The following is an 18,266-nucleotide window of genomic DNA, read 5'->3' as shown; positions in this document are numbered from 1 at the left end:
TGTTGATTTGTGAAGTTACAATGACTATTAAACATGAGCGAGGAATCAGTATGCTGGGAAATCTCAGTATATCCTCGGTATGTTGATTTGTGAAGTTACAATGACTATTAAACATGAGCGAGGAATCAGTATGCTGGGAAATCTCAGCATATCCTCGGTATGTTGATTTGTGAAGTACGGTAACCATGACTATCAAACACAAGAGGGAAATCAGTATGCTGGGAAATCTCAGCATATCCTCGGTATGTTGATTTGTGAAGTTACAATGACTATTGAACACGAGCGCGGAATCAGTATGCTGGGAAATCTCAGCATATCCTCGGTATGTTGATTTGTGAAGTTACAATCACTATCAAACATGAGCGAAGAATCAGTATGCTGGGAAATCTCAGCATATCCTCTGTATGTTTATTCGCAAAGAGTTGCTCTTATTTAGGTTGAGAAAGTAGTACAAGCTGCATCGTGTGAAAATAGATCTTTGCTCACGTATAGGGTAAGAAACTCATATGAGCCTCAGTGGACAAAAATGGGTCTATTGCTTATGACATACGCCTTCGGTCTAGCTCCAGTCCCAGACTGGTCTGGAGCTGCTCTGTTCGCTAAAAAGATCAAAATACTGTTTGTGACTTTATAGCCTACAGAGTAGCCACTGACCAGACTGCACGGATGCGCAGGCTCGTCTAGAGCTACACTGGCCATAAGAGGGGGGATCAAACCAGTAATGTACCATCAACCAAAACTCACAACCACCACGTACTTGAAACTAGAAAAAATAAACTTTGTTGCCAGTGCTGACCTGACAGCTAAAGGGATGCACACTAGTACGGTATATTTAAGCCTTGCTTTGGGAAAATGGGGTCAAATGCATGTGTGTAAAGTGTTGTCCCAGATCAGCCTGTGCAGTCCACAAAGGCTAATTAGCAACACCACTTTCCACCTTCACTGGATTTTTGCTGAGAAAAGTCTTCCTTTGAAAAAAAATATTGCCTACAAGCAGAAAGTGTACCCCATGATTAGCCTGTGAATACTGCACAGGCTTATCTTGGACGACACTTTATGCACATGCATTAAGCCCAGTTTCCCCAGGGGGAGGCTCATTTTGATTTCCTGACTGACAGAATCTGGTCCACTCTATGGTTGCCGAGCAACTGAACAGCAGCAGCTGGAGACACAAGATCATCGCCTGCAAGATACTGCCTACCCTGAGAGGGGACATTAATAAGGTAGGAGTGAGGGGGATATTAACCCATTTATGCCTAGTGGACTCTCCCATCCTTCTAAATTGGATCAATTTATTTCCAAAATTAGGGATGTCTAGTATTTTAATTCTATATTTAGAATATTTCTAACAGAAATTCTTTTAAGCAAACGGCGCAAACCCTGATGAGACGCCGCATCATGTGGCATCTCATCTGGGTCTACGCTGTTTGCCAAGGCCTTTTTTCTAGAGGCTAGGCATAAATGTGTTTAATACATAATAAGAGCACCTTTCAACAAATACTGAAATAAAATTTATCTTGCTGCATTGTTTCAAATATAGACACATATGTGTATAACGCAATTATGTTCAGTAAAATAAACACCATGTCTTTCATACAAACACAAGCTATTTAAGTATTCAGTTAATAAGTTTTACCTAACAGGAGCTTTAAAACACACCAAATTACAGGCAATTTAGACCATTTTGAGAATACTGCATCATTTTAGTACTGCTTGCAGTCTCACGTAGCGGAATAAATGTTGATATTATGATATTGCTCAATAATAGTTAACATTAAGATTATTTGGTCAATTATAGTTAATATTAAGATATTGCTCAATCACAGATGATATTAAGATATTAAGATATTGCTCAATAATAGTCAATATTAAGATAGTGCTTAGTGATAGTTGATTTTGTGATACTGCTTTATAATAGTTGATATTTTGCACTCAATTCTACCAATTCTTATTTTCCACTTCCTGGGAAAATGGAATTTATTTTTGTAATTATGAAAGTACATGTATTTGTGTGAGTGTTAATGGAAAAAAGACCTGGGAATTTGAAATTATTAAGCAATCATAAAAAAATACTATTTCATAACCTTTAATAACCTTTAAAGGCTCTTAAAAGGTGACAAATCAAATTATTATGCATATAAACTGGTCTAATATTTACCGGATTTCAGGTACTCTTGCATAAAAAAAGATAACAGCCTAGGTGCAACGTTGTCAAGAATTATGTAAGATATACCCGTTTACTAGGTTTTCAAATGTTGCCTGTGATGCAAAAATGATTTTGCAGGCAATCTTAATTGTATCATCTTTCCAGGATATAACTTATAGTCACCTTAAACCCTAGCTGTCCACAGATTCTTAAATAAAATGAGTTTCACAAAAGTGGGATTAAATATACACAGTTCAGGCCACCTTTTTCTAACAAAATAATGTCTACCAATTTTGTCTCTCAAATTCACCTTTCTAATCACATGATAAAAACCTCCGTATTAAAGTTTTTTTTAAACATAATGTTTTTCAATCTTTCCAGGACATAACTAACAAGTTGTCGGACCTGATGTGGAACGACTGGCAGGTTGATGTGAGGCGCGCTGCGGCGCAGTGTCTCGGCAAGACAGGGCACGGGAGAGATGTCCATGACGAACTGCGTGTGAAACTCCTCGAGGGTGATGAACGAACAAAACTGGATGCCTTGAACAAGATTGGACAACTTGGTGAGATATTATGAGAGTTATGTTCCTATTTAAGTGACAGAGAAAATTGATTAAATTAGATTGCCTTTAAGTAGTTGCAGTTCTTTATTCTCAATAGTTTTGATCCTAATACAATTCATGCAAGCATTTGAAGAGGCTTACCCCTTTAATTAGTTTAACTCTTTCAGTGCTGGAACCGAATTTTGAAGGCCTTTGCAAACAGTTTGGATCCAGATGAGACGCCACAAAACGTGGCGTCTCATCAGGATCCAAACTGTTTGCTAATCTTATGGTATTCTTTGAAAAAAAATCGAAAAGAAAATGCTAATTTTAGAAATTCAGCAGACGACATTTTAGCAGATGCCAAAGTTCCCAGCATGCAAAGGGTTAAGTCCAGGAGTTTTCATCGATAGTAACCCAATTTTTTTAGCCATGCGCCTTAATCCATCAGATTGCCCCAGTAACTGCCATCTTTACATAAATTGATCAATCCCAAATAAGCATGGTTATCAACCTCCTTTTCTAGAGTGTATTTTCACCCAAATCAATAATATATCTTAAGATTGTAATAAAAATGTGGCACTTTTATGAAATTTTTCGTTTTAAAGTATCATGTTAATTAAAATCCAGTGTAAGTGGAAAGTGTAGTCCCTGACTAGCCTATGCAGACTGCACAGGCTAATCTGGGACCTCACTTCACTCAAATGCATTTAACTCAACTCTCCCAGAACAAGGCTTAAGTAATTGCGAAACTCCACATTTCAGGAATAATGACTGCCAAGCTGCTTCCCGCATTTCTACAGTGTTTCACAGACCAGTATATCGCGATACGTTCCGAGGCCTGCATTACGTCGGGCAATCTCATCATTAAAGACGAGGAGGTCATAGCCAAGCTGATCCATTTGGCAACCTTCGACACAATTTGGAAAATTAAGGCACTCGCTTTCCAAGGTTTGTTTTTACCTCTTTTAATACTGTAAATCATTATTATTAGTGGGACATACATTTACATTTATTTCATGGGTTAACCAATCCACAAATTTAATACAAATACAGATCAAAATGTCCGACCTAATTTACTATGATTTTTCCAAAACCAGATATCCACAAATTCACATTACCACAAAAAAGTACTTTTTTGAAAAAATACCATTAAGTTCATGCCTACTAATAAAAATGATTTTACAGAATCTTTCTCTGTGAAATGTTATTAATTTCATACCAGTACAACTGGTATGGTATGAAACCCAGGTAATTCTCGCGTGTATCAGTGCTATACACTGAGCACCTAAAAGAACCAAGGTATCTATTCGCAAAAGAGCTAGGGTATCGCACCCAGATTCCTTGTATCCCAATACTGTCTCTTCTGCTTGCTGTCTCTTCAGCAAAACCAAAGGATCCCATTGAAAATAAGTGCTTGCACTTTCATGGGTTATCTTTGACCGCAAGGTCAAAATAAATACAGTACAGGTTCAATCAGCCTGTGTTATTTTGAATGTTCAATTACAGAGTAACAAAGTGGAATAGTCCTATAATTCAACATTTCTTCAGAAAAAAAACTAACATACAAAGTGTACGCAACAAAGGTTGCTTTTTACTTAAGTTTGAATTGTATAGTTGAGTAGATTTATATGACTTTGAACAATCCCAATCGGGTAGTATATGTGGTATGGTCAATCCGACTTTACGGTCCCAGGTTCAACCCCTAATACAGCAATTTTTTCCTTCTTTATAAAGTGCCGGTTAGCGGCACTTTCCCAATTACGAAAAAACTACAAATTTCCCAATTGCTGGCCAAAAATTCCCAATTTAAGGTATAAAAAAAAAAAAAAAAAATTTTTTTTTTTTGGAAAATGCAACATTTTGTTAGTTTCCCTGTGCAGCTCTATGGTTTGAACCTAAGTAAATATAATATTGACAGCTTTAAAACACTTAGAATCAATTTTAAAGTATTTGGGAGCATAAAATCATATACACCAATTTCCCAATTTGAGGGTTTCATGACTCGATTTTTCCCAATTTTCAGGTTTTCACGACTCAATTTTTCCCAATTGGACCGGTACGGGTACTTTTCCCAAATGGACAAAAAAATGGCTGTAATAATATTGTGTTCTGAAGATAATTCATTTAAGTATTGTCTAAATCCCAAGAAAAGAGTTGAAAGTGTCTCTATAAGCCGAAGGTATTTGATTCAATTGGGTTTCATTGATTAGCAGAGTATTAACAACTCACTGGGATATTTTTAAAGGCTATAATGCATGAATACTATAAAATGGTTTTAATATAGGAGAAAATAAAAAACTGAAGATAGAGGAGTCGGACGCATGGAAAACTGGGCTAATTTGCATATGCTAAAATGTAGTCTGTGCAGTCTGCACAGACTAGACTAATCTGGGACGAAACTTTCCACCTAGACTGGATTTTTGTTTAGATTTTCTTGTAAAGAAATATTCTATAAAAGTGGAAAGAGTTGTCACTGACTAGTATGTGCATATTGCAAAATGGCAGGATTATCTGGGTAAACACTTAAACACATGCATAAAGCCTGGTTTTCTCAAAACAAGGCTCCAATTTTATAACAATTTGAAAGCATGCATTTAGAAATGTCAAGCAAGAGGAGTAACTGGTATCCTTTAAATAAATGAAATTATACAAGTTACTTCCCTTAGATTACAATAATTTATTTGAATAGTTATTTTCTTCTCTCTTTTTTTTGGAAAGACCAGGGCGCTTGCTACACTTTGGGTGATTGGGGCCGGGGCCCTTAGAGAGGGGAAGTTTGCTTCGTTTTGGGCGAAAAGGGGAATTTTAGAAGATCTTTACCAACCATTCAACACTTAAAATTGCTATATTTTAATGTAATTTACATAAATATACATTTAATCAAAGTTTAAAAGCACAATACCAGCTGGCAACATAGGTATAAAAGTAAAAAAAATAAATTTGGAGGGGGGATTTTTAGCTGAAATAGGGGAAAAAAGTATACTATTTTAAGGGAGAATCATGAATTTTGGCCTCAAAAACGGCAAAACGATGGCCCTGAAGACTGATACAAGATAAACTTATAAACTTATACAATAACACTACCTTTGTGTGATTGAGGCATGTATTTTTTACAGACTTGCAAAATAGAAACAAAATCAACTCTTCATTTTAGGACTTTACAAGCTTTTATGTTTGTTTCTTAGTTGAAATTTGTTTTACATTGCTATGTGACTGTAAAGATATGCATTAGTAGGCTGTTAGACAAAATTTGGACCGGACACATTATTTGGGGAACATCAACATCAACAACATAAAAAGCATTATCTTATAATGTACTGCTGATTGCAATTTTAAACACCTTCATGTGTATGTTTTTGGTTTGAGATCAAGATTCTTGCTAATATATACTCTGTATGCAACAATGTACTGTTATTATTCCTGTAAAACTTTGTACCTTTTTTCTGAATAAAACCATACAACTAACCAGCGCTATTGTGTTATCTGAGGTTTTAAGTCCGTCTATGTCTTCACAACATCATTATGAAAAGACTCCTAGCAGAGCTATTACTCATTTGGGCCGTGCTCTGTGAAAAGGGGGTTTAATGCATGTGCGAAAAGTGTCGTCCCAGATTAGCCTGTGCAATCAGCACAGGCTAATCACGGAAACACTTTCCGCAAAAAGATGATTTTTGCTAAGAAGAGTTTTCTTAAAACAAAAAATATCATAAAAGTGGAAAGTGTCGTCCCTGATTAGCCTGTGCGGACTGCACAGGCTAATCTGAGACAACACTTTATGCACATATTTTTGCATTAAACCCTTTTTTCACAGAGAACAGAGCACGGCCCATTTATATTATGGGTGTGGCCCTAAAAGAACTCAATTTCAAAGAAATGTTGTCTTAAATGTATAACAAACTATTCTTAGCATAAAGCCTTTACCTCTTTGATGGTGTACCACCAATGGATTATCAAAAATATGTTATTGCTATTTTGATCCATATTCAAGAAGCAACAGTTACTGTTTTTGTGTTCCATTGTGAAGAATATGGGTAATGTTCATTGACTAACTCCAGTACACCTGATAACTTGGGGTTAATAAGTCCATAAAATTGATAATAATGATAGAATTATATCTTGTGCCCAGGTTTTCCACCTTGATAATTCCGCACATTAGGTAGAGAGATGGCTGCCAAATTCTCGTCCTTACGTTAAAAGCTTGTGAATAAAAATAAGCTATTATGTTCAGAACTGACTGTTCTTTGGCATGCAAAATCAGTTTCTTGCACATAGATGAGCTTTAGATATAAAATTGTTGTTGTTTTATTAAAAGCATGTATGTAACAGCTCTGGGAGCCTGCTTTAGTGTATGTAGATAACCAATCCTATGTCTACTGGAAAAACAGTTATGACATAATATTTAATAGATTGTTAACCTGTCTTCAAGGGTTGATTTTGTGCAAACACTGTGGGCCATTCAATATTTGTTTTATATGAGCCATTATAACTAGCTCAGATATGATGAAAGATTTATTTTGATTGTAACAAATATACCAGTATGTTATAGTCATCCATAAAAGCAAGTTACTGATTAACAATGTCTCAGAAGACATACTATCAAAAGATCTTAGGTTACTTTAGTTTTAATGATATTACAAATAACCCCACTGATTAAGATCATTGTTCTTTGTGCGTCATGAGTTTCATAATTATATTAACTAATTTGGACCAATATTATTTGTCAGACCCTAGTTGTCGAGGTCCTCACTACCGGGATATCAAGTTTCCAATAAACTTTCAAGTCTGAAGACTTAAAAGAGACATTTAAAAAAAAAATCCACAAATTTAAGATAAAATAAAATGCCCGGGATGATATTGAAACTTAGAAAAACTGTTTGCAAAGTCACTATCATTCATTGATAAGCCCATAACTTAGTGCTCAACAGAAGTTATGAGTTTTTGTCTGACATTTTCCCAGCAATTTCAGGACATCTAAATGATTTATGTGATGAACTCCGCCTGTGAACCTGACCTTTTTCGGACTGACCATGAGACCTGAGCCAGGATGACATCGGATTTCTCATTCAATGAGCCTGTTTCTGGAAAAAACTGGGCTTAATGCAAAATGAATGTGCTTTAAGTGTCATCCCAGATTATCCTGTTCAGCCCGCACAGGTTAATCTGGGACAACACTTTCTCCTTTAAAGGAATTTTTTTTTTAAAGGTTGTCCCTTCTTAACAAAAATCAAGTTTAAGTGGCAATTGTAGTCCCTGTTAAGACTGTGCAGACTGCACAGGCTAATTTGGGATTCCACTTTATACAAATAAACTAGGCACAGATTTTCACAGTACATTGGGAGAACTTTACGACCATTATAGCCGGGATGACACGTGTTCTCACTTAATGATGATTTGTGTAAAGATGGACTGATTGGCAATATCCAAAAAATGGATTTCAGATTTGTAGTAAAATTGGGATCTAATTAATATATTGTTGAGTAGTTATTATAACCCCATTACCATTGGTAATGGGGGTTATATAGGAGTAACTTTGTCGGTCGATCTGTCAGTCGGTTTGTTGCCCAAAAATTTCATCTGATCTTCATCAAACTTGGTCAGAAGTTGTATCTAGATGATGTATAGGTCAAGTTTGAATATGGGTCATGCCGGGTCAAAAACTAGGCCACGGGGTCACTTAGTGCCTTTTAAATCGAAAGTTTGTCCGGACCATAACTATGTGACCTGCGAAAGAAGTACGTCGATATCTCCAAGGTCAAGGTCACACTTGGAGTTCAAAGGTCAAAATGCCCATAAATGAGCTTGTCTGGGCCATAACTTTGTTATTTATTGTAAGACGTTAAAATCATTTGGCGCATTTGTTCACCATCATTGGACGGTGTGTCATGCAAAAGAATTAGAGGATATCTCCAAGGTCAAGGTCACACTTTGAGTTCAAAGGTCAAAAATGGCCATAAATGAGCTTGTCCGGGAAATAACTATGTTGTTCATTGTGAGATTTTAAAATGATTTGGCATATTTGTTCACCATCATTGGACGGTGTGTCATGCACATGAATTAAGTCGATATCTGCAACGTCAAGGTCACACTTTGAGTTCAAAGGTCAAAAATGGCCATAAATGATCTCGTCCAGGCCATAAGTATGTCATTTATTGTGAGATTTTACAATTACTCGGTACATTTGTTCACAATCATTGGACAGTGTGTCATGCGAAAGAATTATGTTGATGTCTCCATAGTCAATGTCACACTTTGAGTTCAAAGGTCAAAAATGGCCATAAATGATCTTGTCCGGGCCATAACGATGTCATTCATGGTGAGATTTTAAAATTACTAGGAACATTTGTTCACAATCATTGGATGGTGTGTCGTGCGAAAGAATTACGTTGATATCTCCAAGGTCAAGTTCACACTTCGAGTTCAAAAATGGCCATCAAAGAGCTGTTCAGGGCCATAACTATGTCATTCATTGTGAGATTTTAAAATGACTCTGTACATTAATTGTGTTCACAGTCATTGGACGGCATGTCCTGCGAAAGAATTCAATAGTTCAAAGGTCAAAATGGCCATAAATGATTATGGCATAATAATTCTTAAAAAACACCATAAATTAGCTTCTCTTGTTTTGTGAAGACAGCATGCAAAATATTCTGTGTCAATGCAGTATGTGGGGGTATACGTCATGTCTGTGACAAAGCTCTAGTTCCATCTGACACAGTCTTTTCTTATATTTTTCCTTTTTGCACTTAGATTTTAAACACTGTGTTTTCTTACTTTTACAGTTGTGCATTCTCTGCTCCTATTATTCTTTCGAAAACTAAACCTCACAACAAAATGTTATCCACTCCCACGAAAAGCAGTGCAATTCATCTGCATTTAGCTTATCAGATGATCACAAAAAAAGTTGCATGGTACAGCTTGAACTGGCCGAGTTTCACAAAATGTAGATCAAATCTTCACATTTGTTTAACATTTAGAATCTTCAAAAACATCTTTAACTGTGTTAAACTGACAACATAGGAAATCGGTTGGACTGACAACATAGGAAGTCGGTTGCACAACACTATTTTTGTCAGATGTCATAAACGTGATGAACATATTTCCAAAAGGCATTTAAGACTCATTCTATGGAATGTCATTAAATGTCATCTTAAACCACAGTTGATACTTAACAATGATGACTGAATCATGTTTCTCATATTTCATAATCCCTTCAATGTTAAAGATGTTTTGCTATGAAAATGTGCAAAACTAAAATGTATACAAAAGTGTTTGGTTAATTCTCAAATTAAAAATTGTCTTGGTTTTCACAATCCCTGTTAATCAAGGATTAGCTTGTTCACATATAATTATTATATATACATGTAAATATTAAAGGGATCTTTTCAGGCTTTGGTAAATTGACAAAATTGAAAAAAGTTGTTTCAGATTCGTAATTTTTCGTTTTAGTTATGATATTTGTGAGGAAACAGTAATACTGAACATTAACCATGCTCTAATATAGCCATTATATGCATCTTTTGACGATTTTAAAACCTAAAAATTATAAAGCGTTGCAACGCGAAACGATTGAATAATTTGGAGAGTTCTGTTTTTGTCGTTAAATTTTGTGAAACTACGAAGATTGCTTATATAATGTATAAAATACGTCACGAATGTGTACTCGGCGGAATAGCTCAGTAGGCTAAAGCGTTTTTACTTCAGGACTCTGGCAGGACTCCAGGGGTCACTGGTTCGAAACCTGCTCCGGGCAATGTTCTTTTCCTTTTTTAAATTTTTTTCTTGATTTTTTACTGGAGCTTTTATGATCCAATGTTTACATTTATCAATATAAAGCATTTAATGAATAAGTTAAAAAATGCAAAAATCTGTGAAAAGGCCCCTTTAAAAAACAAGAGGTGTTACCATATGTAACCATGTGTTGCCCCCTATTAACGCTTTGATAGAAGTTATGAGCATTTTTCGAAACCTAAACACAGATTTCCAAAACCTAAACGCGGACCCTAAGTTCAAGGTCAAGGTGACAGGGGTCAACATTTTTGTGCGTATGGAAAGGCCTTGTCCATATAGACATGCATACCAAATATGAAGGTTATATCTCAAGGGACATAGAAGTTATGAGCATTTTGAGAAAGCTAAACGCAAAGTGTGACGGAAGGACAGAGGGACGGACGGACAGTCCGATCACTATATGCCCTCCTTCGGGGGCATAATTTTTTTTTTATCTGTGTAAACATTTCTTTTCATTATCTTGAAGGATACATATAGTACAGTTCACAGCCATTTGTTTTACTGCAAGATCATGGTGATGTAACTGTATTCCCGTTTGATCTTCCCAGTGCATTAACCCTTTCAGTGCGGGAACCGGATTTTGAAGGCCTTTGCAAACAGTTTGGATCCAGATGAGACGCCACAGAACGTGGCGTCTCATCAGGATCCAAACTGTTTGCTATTCTGATAGTGTTCTTTGAAAAAAATCGAAGAAAATACTAATTTTAGAAATTCAGCAGAAGACATTTTAGCAGAAGACAAATTTCCCAGCATGCAAAGGGTTGATCTTCCCAGTGCATCGATGCCTGTAATTCAGTATTCTTGAGGTTCCATGATCATTCTTCAATTCCTTGAATGATGAAAGATGATTTTGCCCCATACTTGTTATTCATTCTGGTTGAGGTAGTAATTTCTCTTTAGTCATTAAATCATGAACTATGGTATTATTCCAGGAAACTTAGGAACTGAATTTTGTCTTTACAGAAATGTAGCGGTGTTTTAACTTTTAAAGAGCGATTGTTTAAGTGTAATAAATGTAAAATACTGCACACATATCACAGAATTCCCTCCAGTCGTTTTAAACTCTAAAATCTTTAAAAAGAAAAGAAAATATTGGACATGCATGGTTGTAAATATAATCATAGCCCATGTAAATACAAGAGAACTGATTAATTATTCAGCGCATAAAGTGGTCCTTGTTTAATTTACTGCAGCAATTACATTTAGCAAAGGGCGCAATCAAAATGGATTTATTCTGGAGAATACTGTGTTATTAGCGCTCTAATCTGGCAGGAAACGTTCAATCTAACCCATCAAGACCTCCATGATTAAATAATTAACCAGATATGCACAGCGCACACAACCCATCAATGTTACAGTTATTGCAAAAGTTGCAGACCTAGGTAATGATAGAGTGGAATTCCTTTTCTGATGTGATGTGCATTTCAACGTTTTTTTCATAAGGCAATTGATCCATCCTCCAAAAATATAATCCATCGTTATGGATGAAAGCTTTTTGAATGAAAATCCATTTGGTTTAAATATTTCTAGAAAATTGATAGAGGTTTGTTTTATTGACTAGATTTAAATTATTTATTTTCAAATCTTTCATGTAAAAGTCATATAATGTGGACCTGTTTCACTTGATCATTTCTCACAAAATAAGTGAATAAAACTTTAATTCCACTCAATTTAGCTTTAATTAAAATGATAATCAAAATGAGTCTTATTAGTTTTAATGTAACACTTAAATTAAATGTACGTCTAGGTCAACGTGGTGTTATGGATATGGTGTCTGCCTAACAACCGGGAGGTCATGGGTGCGATCCCCGCTGTGGGAGCGTTCTTTAGATCTCCCCCAAAGACACCAAGTACTGGTTCTAGGCCCAGGAAACGGACTCAAGAGCGTTTCAATAAGCCTGAGGCTTTCGAGCCGCAATCGAGCAAAAATAAATAGGTTTATACTAAATGTACGTTTACCATTATTTGCATAATTATCATTTGTTTGTTTGAGTCTCCCTGCCCATTGCAATAAATCTACCCTGCATGCAGATGTTTAATTACATTTATTTTCAAATGAAGGCTATTGATATCCCCCGTCGTGATTTGATTGTTGCTAATCACAAGGAACGTAATGGAAAGACGTCAATAAGTTTACTCATCACTTCACCTGCACTCGGTTAATTACCACTATATATTACATGTTAGTAAACTACAGTGCAGAAGTTTCTCTATATATTGCATAAAATTATTAGTATAATTAGACGTTTTGGTTTCCACCTGTATTACTTAATTTACTGTGTTTTGCAGTATAAATGACATTGCAATTTTATACCTTGGTGTTGCAAAAGTGAAATGTAAGCATAATTAATGCCAATTTGTTTGAATGCTTTAATTCATGTTTTGCTCTAATTAAAGGAATTTAATGATTACATTTTAAAATACCAAAGGAAGTTCAATGATTACATTTTAAAATACCAAAGGCAGGCATTTAATGGGCCATCAGTTCATGAAATGGAATTACACCTTCTAAATGCTGAATATCAAAGTATATGCAAAAGAATCAGGACATTACTTAAACATAATCGTTTTCTCAGCATGCAAAAATATTGGTTGCTATAATTTGTACATTCAATTGCTTTCCTTAATTCATTCAATTTCAATGATTTATATTTACATTCTTGAACCCATTTTATAGGCTTACAATTGCCATTTGAATCATAAAATTGATTGATATACCATGTGCATGCTCCTATAAAAAATAATTGTATAATTCATTTATAATTAAAGGTATTAATATCACTGGGAACATCTACCTAGTTATAATCCTTAATTTCAGAATAAAAGTTGCCAGGTGTGTTACCCCAAAACAGTTTTATAAATGGCTGCTGGTAGGTAATTTAAGAAAAGATTACATTGAGTATCTAGTAACTACTTAATGTTAAGGGTATTTAAATCTGATGAATTAAATGGGAAAATAAACTTCATCTCATTTCATTTGGATTTTTTGTTGAAATTTTGTATAATATACTATAATTCCCTGTATATGAATATACACTTCACCACCGTTATTTCGAACACCGATAATCCGAAGTCATCGTTATTTCGAAGTATTTTCCGGGTCCCGATTTTGGTTCTTCTTTGTTTAATGTAAAATTTCATTGTTAATCCGAACTTCGTTAAATCCAAGAAATCGTTAATTCGAAGTGATTCTGTCGGTCCCAACACTATAATTCGCACCTAATTATCAATCTTTAATCCGAAGTCAAAACTGCAAAACACTGAGCATAATTTCACACCTTTGTCGTCTGCGCTTTGCACGTCAAAAACCGATAATTACACCTTTGTCGTCTGCGACTTAATCGGCCAGCGATCAGCGGACGCAGTACTTAAAAGATTAATCCAGCGACGACGACGAGGCCGACAACACAAGAATGAGATTGATATCCAATCAATGTGTGACCGCATCAACGACGTAAGGCAGTTCTGCGAGCAAAACACAGGCGGAAGTGAATTGTTGAATGTCCTTGACAAATTGGAGAAATATGTTACATGCGTCCAGTTTAGCGCTGCTAACGCCGATGTTCAGAGAGACATCGCGTCTTATTAAAAAAAGTTTATTCATTTCCGAAAATGTACTCATATGTATTTACATGTATTATAATGTGTGCTGTTCATGGTATTTTATATCTTCTGTAATAAGAGAAAAATAAAAAGAAGAAGAAAAAGAATCGTTTTATTCCTCCGTTTGTTACAAATAGAAATCTATTGCTATCTGACTAGTTTACGTTTTTAAGTAAAACCATTATTAATATTAGCGTGTAATCGAACCATGCGAATTCCACAACGTTTTATTTGTACAGAGTCAAAGAAGTCTTCTGTCAAATGTTTATTTCGAATAATCGTTAATCCGAAGTTTTTTTTACGGTCCCGACGACTTCGAAATAACGGTGTTGAAGTGTACTATAATTCCCTGTATATGCTATCAAATGTATAATATACCATAATTCCCTGTATATACTATAATTCCCTATATATGCTATCAAATGCAAATCAAAGATGAATAAGGAAAAAAAGATTGAAACTGTACCTAAATGAGAGATTCATTTCTCATTTTAGGATGCGGTCATAAACTATTCTGATTGTCTAAAATCTCAGTTACATCCTTAATAAAACCTTTTTTATCCCCACGCTTTTTGAAAAGCGTGGTGTAACAAGTGTAACTTGTCACAAATATAGTTATCTAATTAATATATTACATTGTATTTATTTAACAGTTGAATAACATTATTACAATGAATAACATTATTCCAATGAATAATGTCATGATATTTATTCTTATTGTATGTTACTGTGGTCAAATGAATGATGTTATTTATTCGTACGTAACTTAGCATTTGCACAAGTTCAATGAGGCATAATTAATATATTATATAACGGTTATATCATAACCAATATTGAAATGTGGTTTTATTACTGGGACAAACGTAATTATTTACATGCTGTTATTGAAGATTTTGCTTATATTAGTTATATAAGTTGGAACAGGCCACCCTTTATTAATATAATATGTTGTTGTTTAAGCCTGATGGCTAAATGGGGTTGTTTTTGTAAATGCATTTAATGCAGTTTTTCTCATTTTATTGAACTCAACTTACTTGTCAATTGTAATTCGCATCCGCCATCTTGTTTGGAAGTTGTCACTGTCCATTTTGTAAACCGGCGTTTGATATCATATTTTGGTCTATTTAAACCATATGTGGTGCCATTTTATTCCTTAAATATTGTTCTTTCTAAATATCAAGTAAACGCCACATTATAAATTGTAATTAATTATAGTTTCCCATCAAAAGCTAAATTTTCTCTGAAATGTTTATTTTAGAACACAATGTTACTTTGTAACAATTGTTTTCATTGGTCCGGATTTTGTTATGTGCAACCTGATTGGCTGATACTGTCTATATAAAGGCGAGCCTCAGAAAGCGGGGCCATTCAAATTTCCAACTCTGCATCAACAACATCAAAAAGTAAAAATAAGATAAATAAAATATAATCTAAATAAATCATAAATTTAAACTCCAAGTATACCCAAATTAAAACAACTTGAAATTAACTGTCAAAGGGTGAGCCTTAGATGTACTTTATTATTCACGCTATATTTACAAATGTTGTTAAACTTGTTTAGTGTGCCTGGTGATCCAGACTTTTAAAGACGGAAAAATAGAACGTTTAGTGAACCGTCAAAAGCTTTTGTTTATCTATTTAACGACCCAAAACATAATTAACAACTCGCCATCATGACGTCTATTACAGTGCGGATATTGTGGTTATCTCCGTCGTCTGTCCGTCCTGGCCACTATCTCCTCCTAAACTATTAGCACTATAACCTTGAAACTTACACACATGGTAGCTATTAGCATATGTGCGACAGTGCACTATTTGGAATTTTGATCTGACCCCTGGGTCAAAAGTTATGGGGGTTGGGGTCGGGCCGGGTCAGAGATTTTCACTCATTTTTTTATGTTATTTTACATTAACTTCTTCATTTCTACACTGATTTACTTCAAATTGATACTGAATATCTCTTTTGACAATACAGTCAATCTCAACTATGCATGGACCCATTACCAATCCTGGGGCGCCCCCTGGGTCAAACATGCGGCGTGGGGATATGCGTCGGCCTCTGCCACACCATTTCTAGTGTTTTAAGATCTGATATTGTGTTTTCATTTTTTGACCTCCAAAATTATAAGCATATTTATTATATTCCAGTTTCAGACACTTAATGTACTGCAAGGACACTTAAATGCAGAGGTCAATTTTAATGATATTTTTTCTTTCTTTTACTTATTTTAAAATGTTTGAAACACTTATATAAAATAATATATATTGTTGCTGCAACCTTCTGTTTCTGGGCGGGAATGCGGGGGTGGGGGTTGGGGGACTAGACTTTGAACTTCTTCTCAAATGGAATAATTATACTTGTACAAAAATTAAATTGCAAATGAAGACTTTCCTTAAAAGCGCAAATCATAAGTGTAAGACAAAAAAATCCTTTGAAAAAAAAGTCACTGATATTCCTTGAAATGCCTTCAGTGTGGTAAGGTTTTGCTCCTGTCCCATTTAGAACCATCCAGTACTCAAGATCTTTGCTAAGGTTATTCTTAAAAAATGGTTTGTTTATGGTTTGTTTGAAATTATCTTATCCGCCAAATCAAATTTTCCTTACCCTCCCATTTTGTATGTGTATGTTAAAAGGGCCGTCCAACAGATTTTGGCATTTATCGAAGCTTGTCATTAAATGCTTTAAATTCTTTATAGTGATAAATTTAAACATTTGATCTAAAAATCTCCTGTAAAAAAACAAGAATACAATTTCAAAAAAGGAAAAAAAGTAAACCTCAACAGCGCTCGAACCATTGACCCCTGGATTCCTGGAGTAAAAAGCCTCCCGCCTAGACCACTTGACCATCCAAGCTCATGTTTTTGAGCGGATGTTTTTTATAGCTATATAAGATATCCTTGTAGTTTCCCAAAATATCGCTTCGCGCCGATACAACGCTTTGTGTGTTGGACGGCCCCTTTAAAAAAGTTTCTTTTGTAAGGTTCAAAAAAAGACATTTATCATGTTAACACTTGTGATCCATCTTTCGGCAAAAAACTCATGATTTTGTTGAAAGCCGCTCTTCAATCAATAATCAAATAACTTTTAGCTCTCTCCTTGTAATTACTTTAAAAGTCAAAGGGTGGGTGTAATGGACACAGTTCCATTGTTCACAGTGTTTTACTGCAATTGTCAATAATATCAATCAAATTAGACCTATATGAAACAAACAGTAAAATAAAAAAATAAATCAGCTTTGATTGGCCATGTTGTAACCCAAAACCAACAGTTTTTTTTAAGATTGGCCTTACAGCAGTCACGAAACAGTCACCAAAGATTGACAATTTTGCTACTGGTGGTCTTTGAACCTCTTTAAGTATCACTGTTATCTAATATTTTGACAATTAATTTGTTTTTCAACAGAAAACTGAGCTTTAACATAATATTTATCTAAGTTTGTGATTTGATGGTCTTAACAAATACCTGTGTAATCTTCTTATCTTAAACAGTAAATCTATGATGATTAATACTATCTGTGTTTATCATCGGACCATGATAAATGTTATGACATCGTTGTTGTAATAGTCACGGTGATTATGTAGCAGTATTTCTGCTTTGTAATTGTTGGAACAGACGTAATTGTATAAGAGACTCTTTGCAATTGGGTACAAAAATAACATATTGCTACTACAGTATATCAAAAGATTGATTTATGAGAAAGTGCACATTCAGACATTAGATTTCATCTTAAATCATTATGCAAACTGTTCCCCAAGTTATCAATATTCTGATGAGAAGAATACCTTGTCTGTTCTTGCAGTTTGCACCCTGCGGCTAATATGACTTTCTATTTATGAAAATGTAGGTAGGGCTAACCATGGTTTTGTGGAAGCAACTCTGCATGCTCATTCACTGCAGATGTGGCCAATTGGTCCAGTTCAAATGCTGGTCACAAATCAATAATGTATCACATAGCTATGGTGATAAAAAGGCAATTAAAGCAACATACTATACCCCTGGTACTTGAGTTCATGAGTATTATAAATAGGGAATTGTTGCCCGAGTTATGAGATCTATGAGATTGTGGAAGCACCATGCTGTCCGTGGACAGAAATATGAGGCTAAAATTGTGCAATTTCACCTATAATATGTTAAGTATGTCAGTTACAGGGCTTCAATGGTAACTGCCGAATCATTGCAAA

General features: G+C 35.0%; 1 protein-coding gene across 4 annotated transcripts in view; it reads left to right on the top strand.

The window, feature by feature from the left end:
• The window catches only part of LOC127840875 (HEAT repeat-containing protein 4-like), a 124,028-nt gene that overhangs the window by 31,729 nt on the left and 74,033 nt on the right, over positions 1-18,266 (top strand). For all 4 annotated transcript variants that reach the window (XM_052369305.1, XM_052369306.1, XM_052369307.1 and 1 more), the window contains 3 exons: positions 1,119-1,223; positions 2,528-2,711; positions 3,456-3,641. In XM_052369305.1, the coding sequence (XP_052225265.1) occupies positions 1,119-1,223; positions 2,528-2,711; positions 3,456-3,641 (475 nt within the window). The remainder of the gene's footprint in view (positions 1-1,118; positions 1,224-2,527; positions 2,712-3,455; positions 3,642-18,266) is intronic.

The sequence above is a fragment of the Dreissena polymorpha genome, chromosome 8 (assembly GCF_020536995.1).
Source record: "Dreissena polymorpha isolate Duluth1 chromosome 8, UMN_Dpol_1.0, whole genome shotgun sequence".
NCBI lineage: Eukaryota > Metazoa > Mollusca > Bivalvia > Myida > Dreissenidae > Dreissena > Dreissena polymorpha.
Note: the sequence above shows the minus strand (reverse complement) of the source record. Positions and strands in the feature narration are given on the sequence as shown.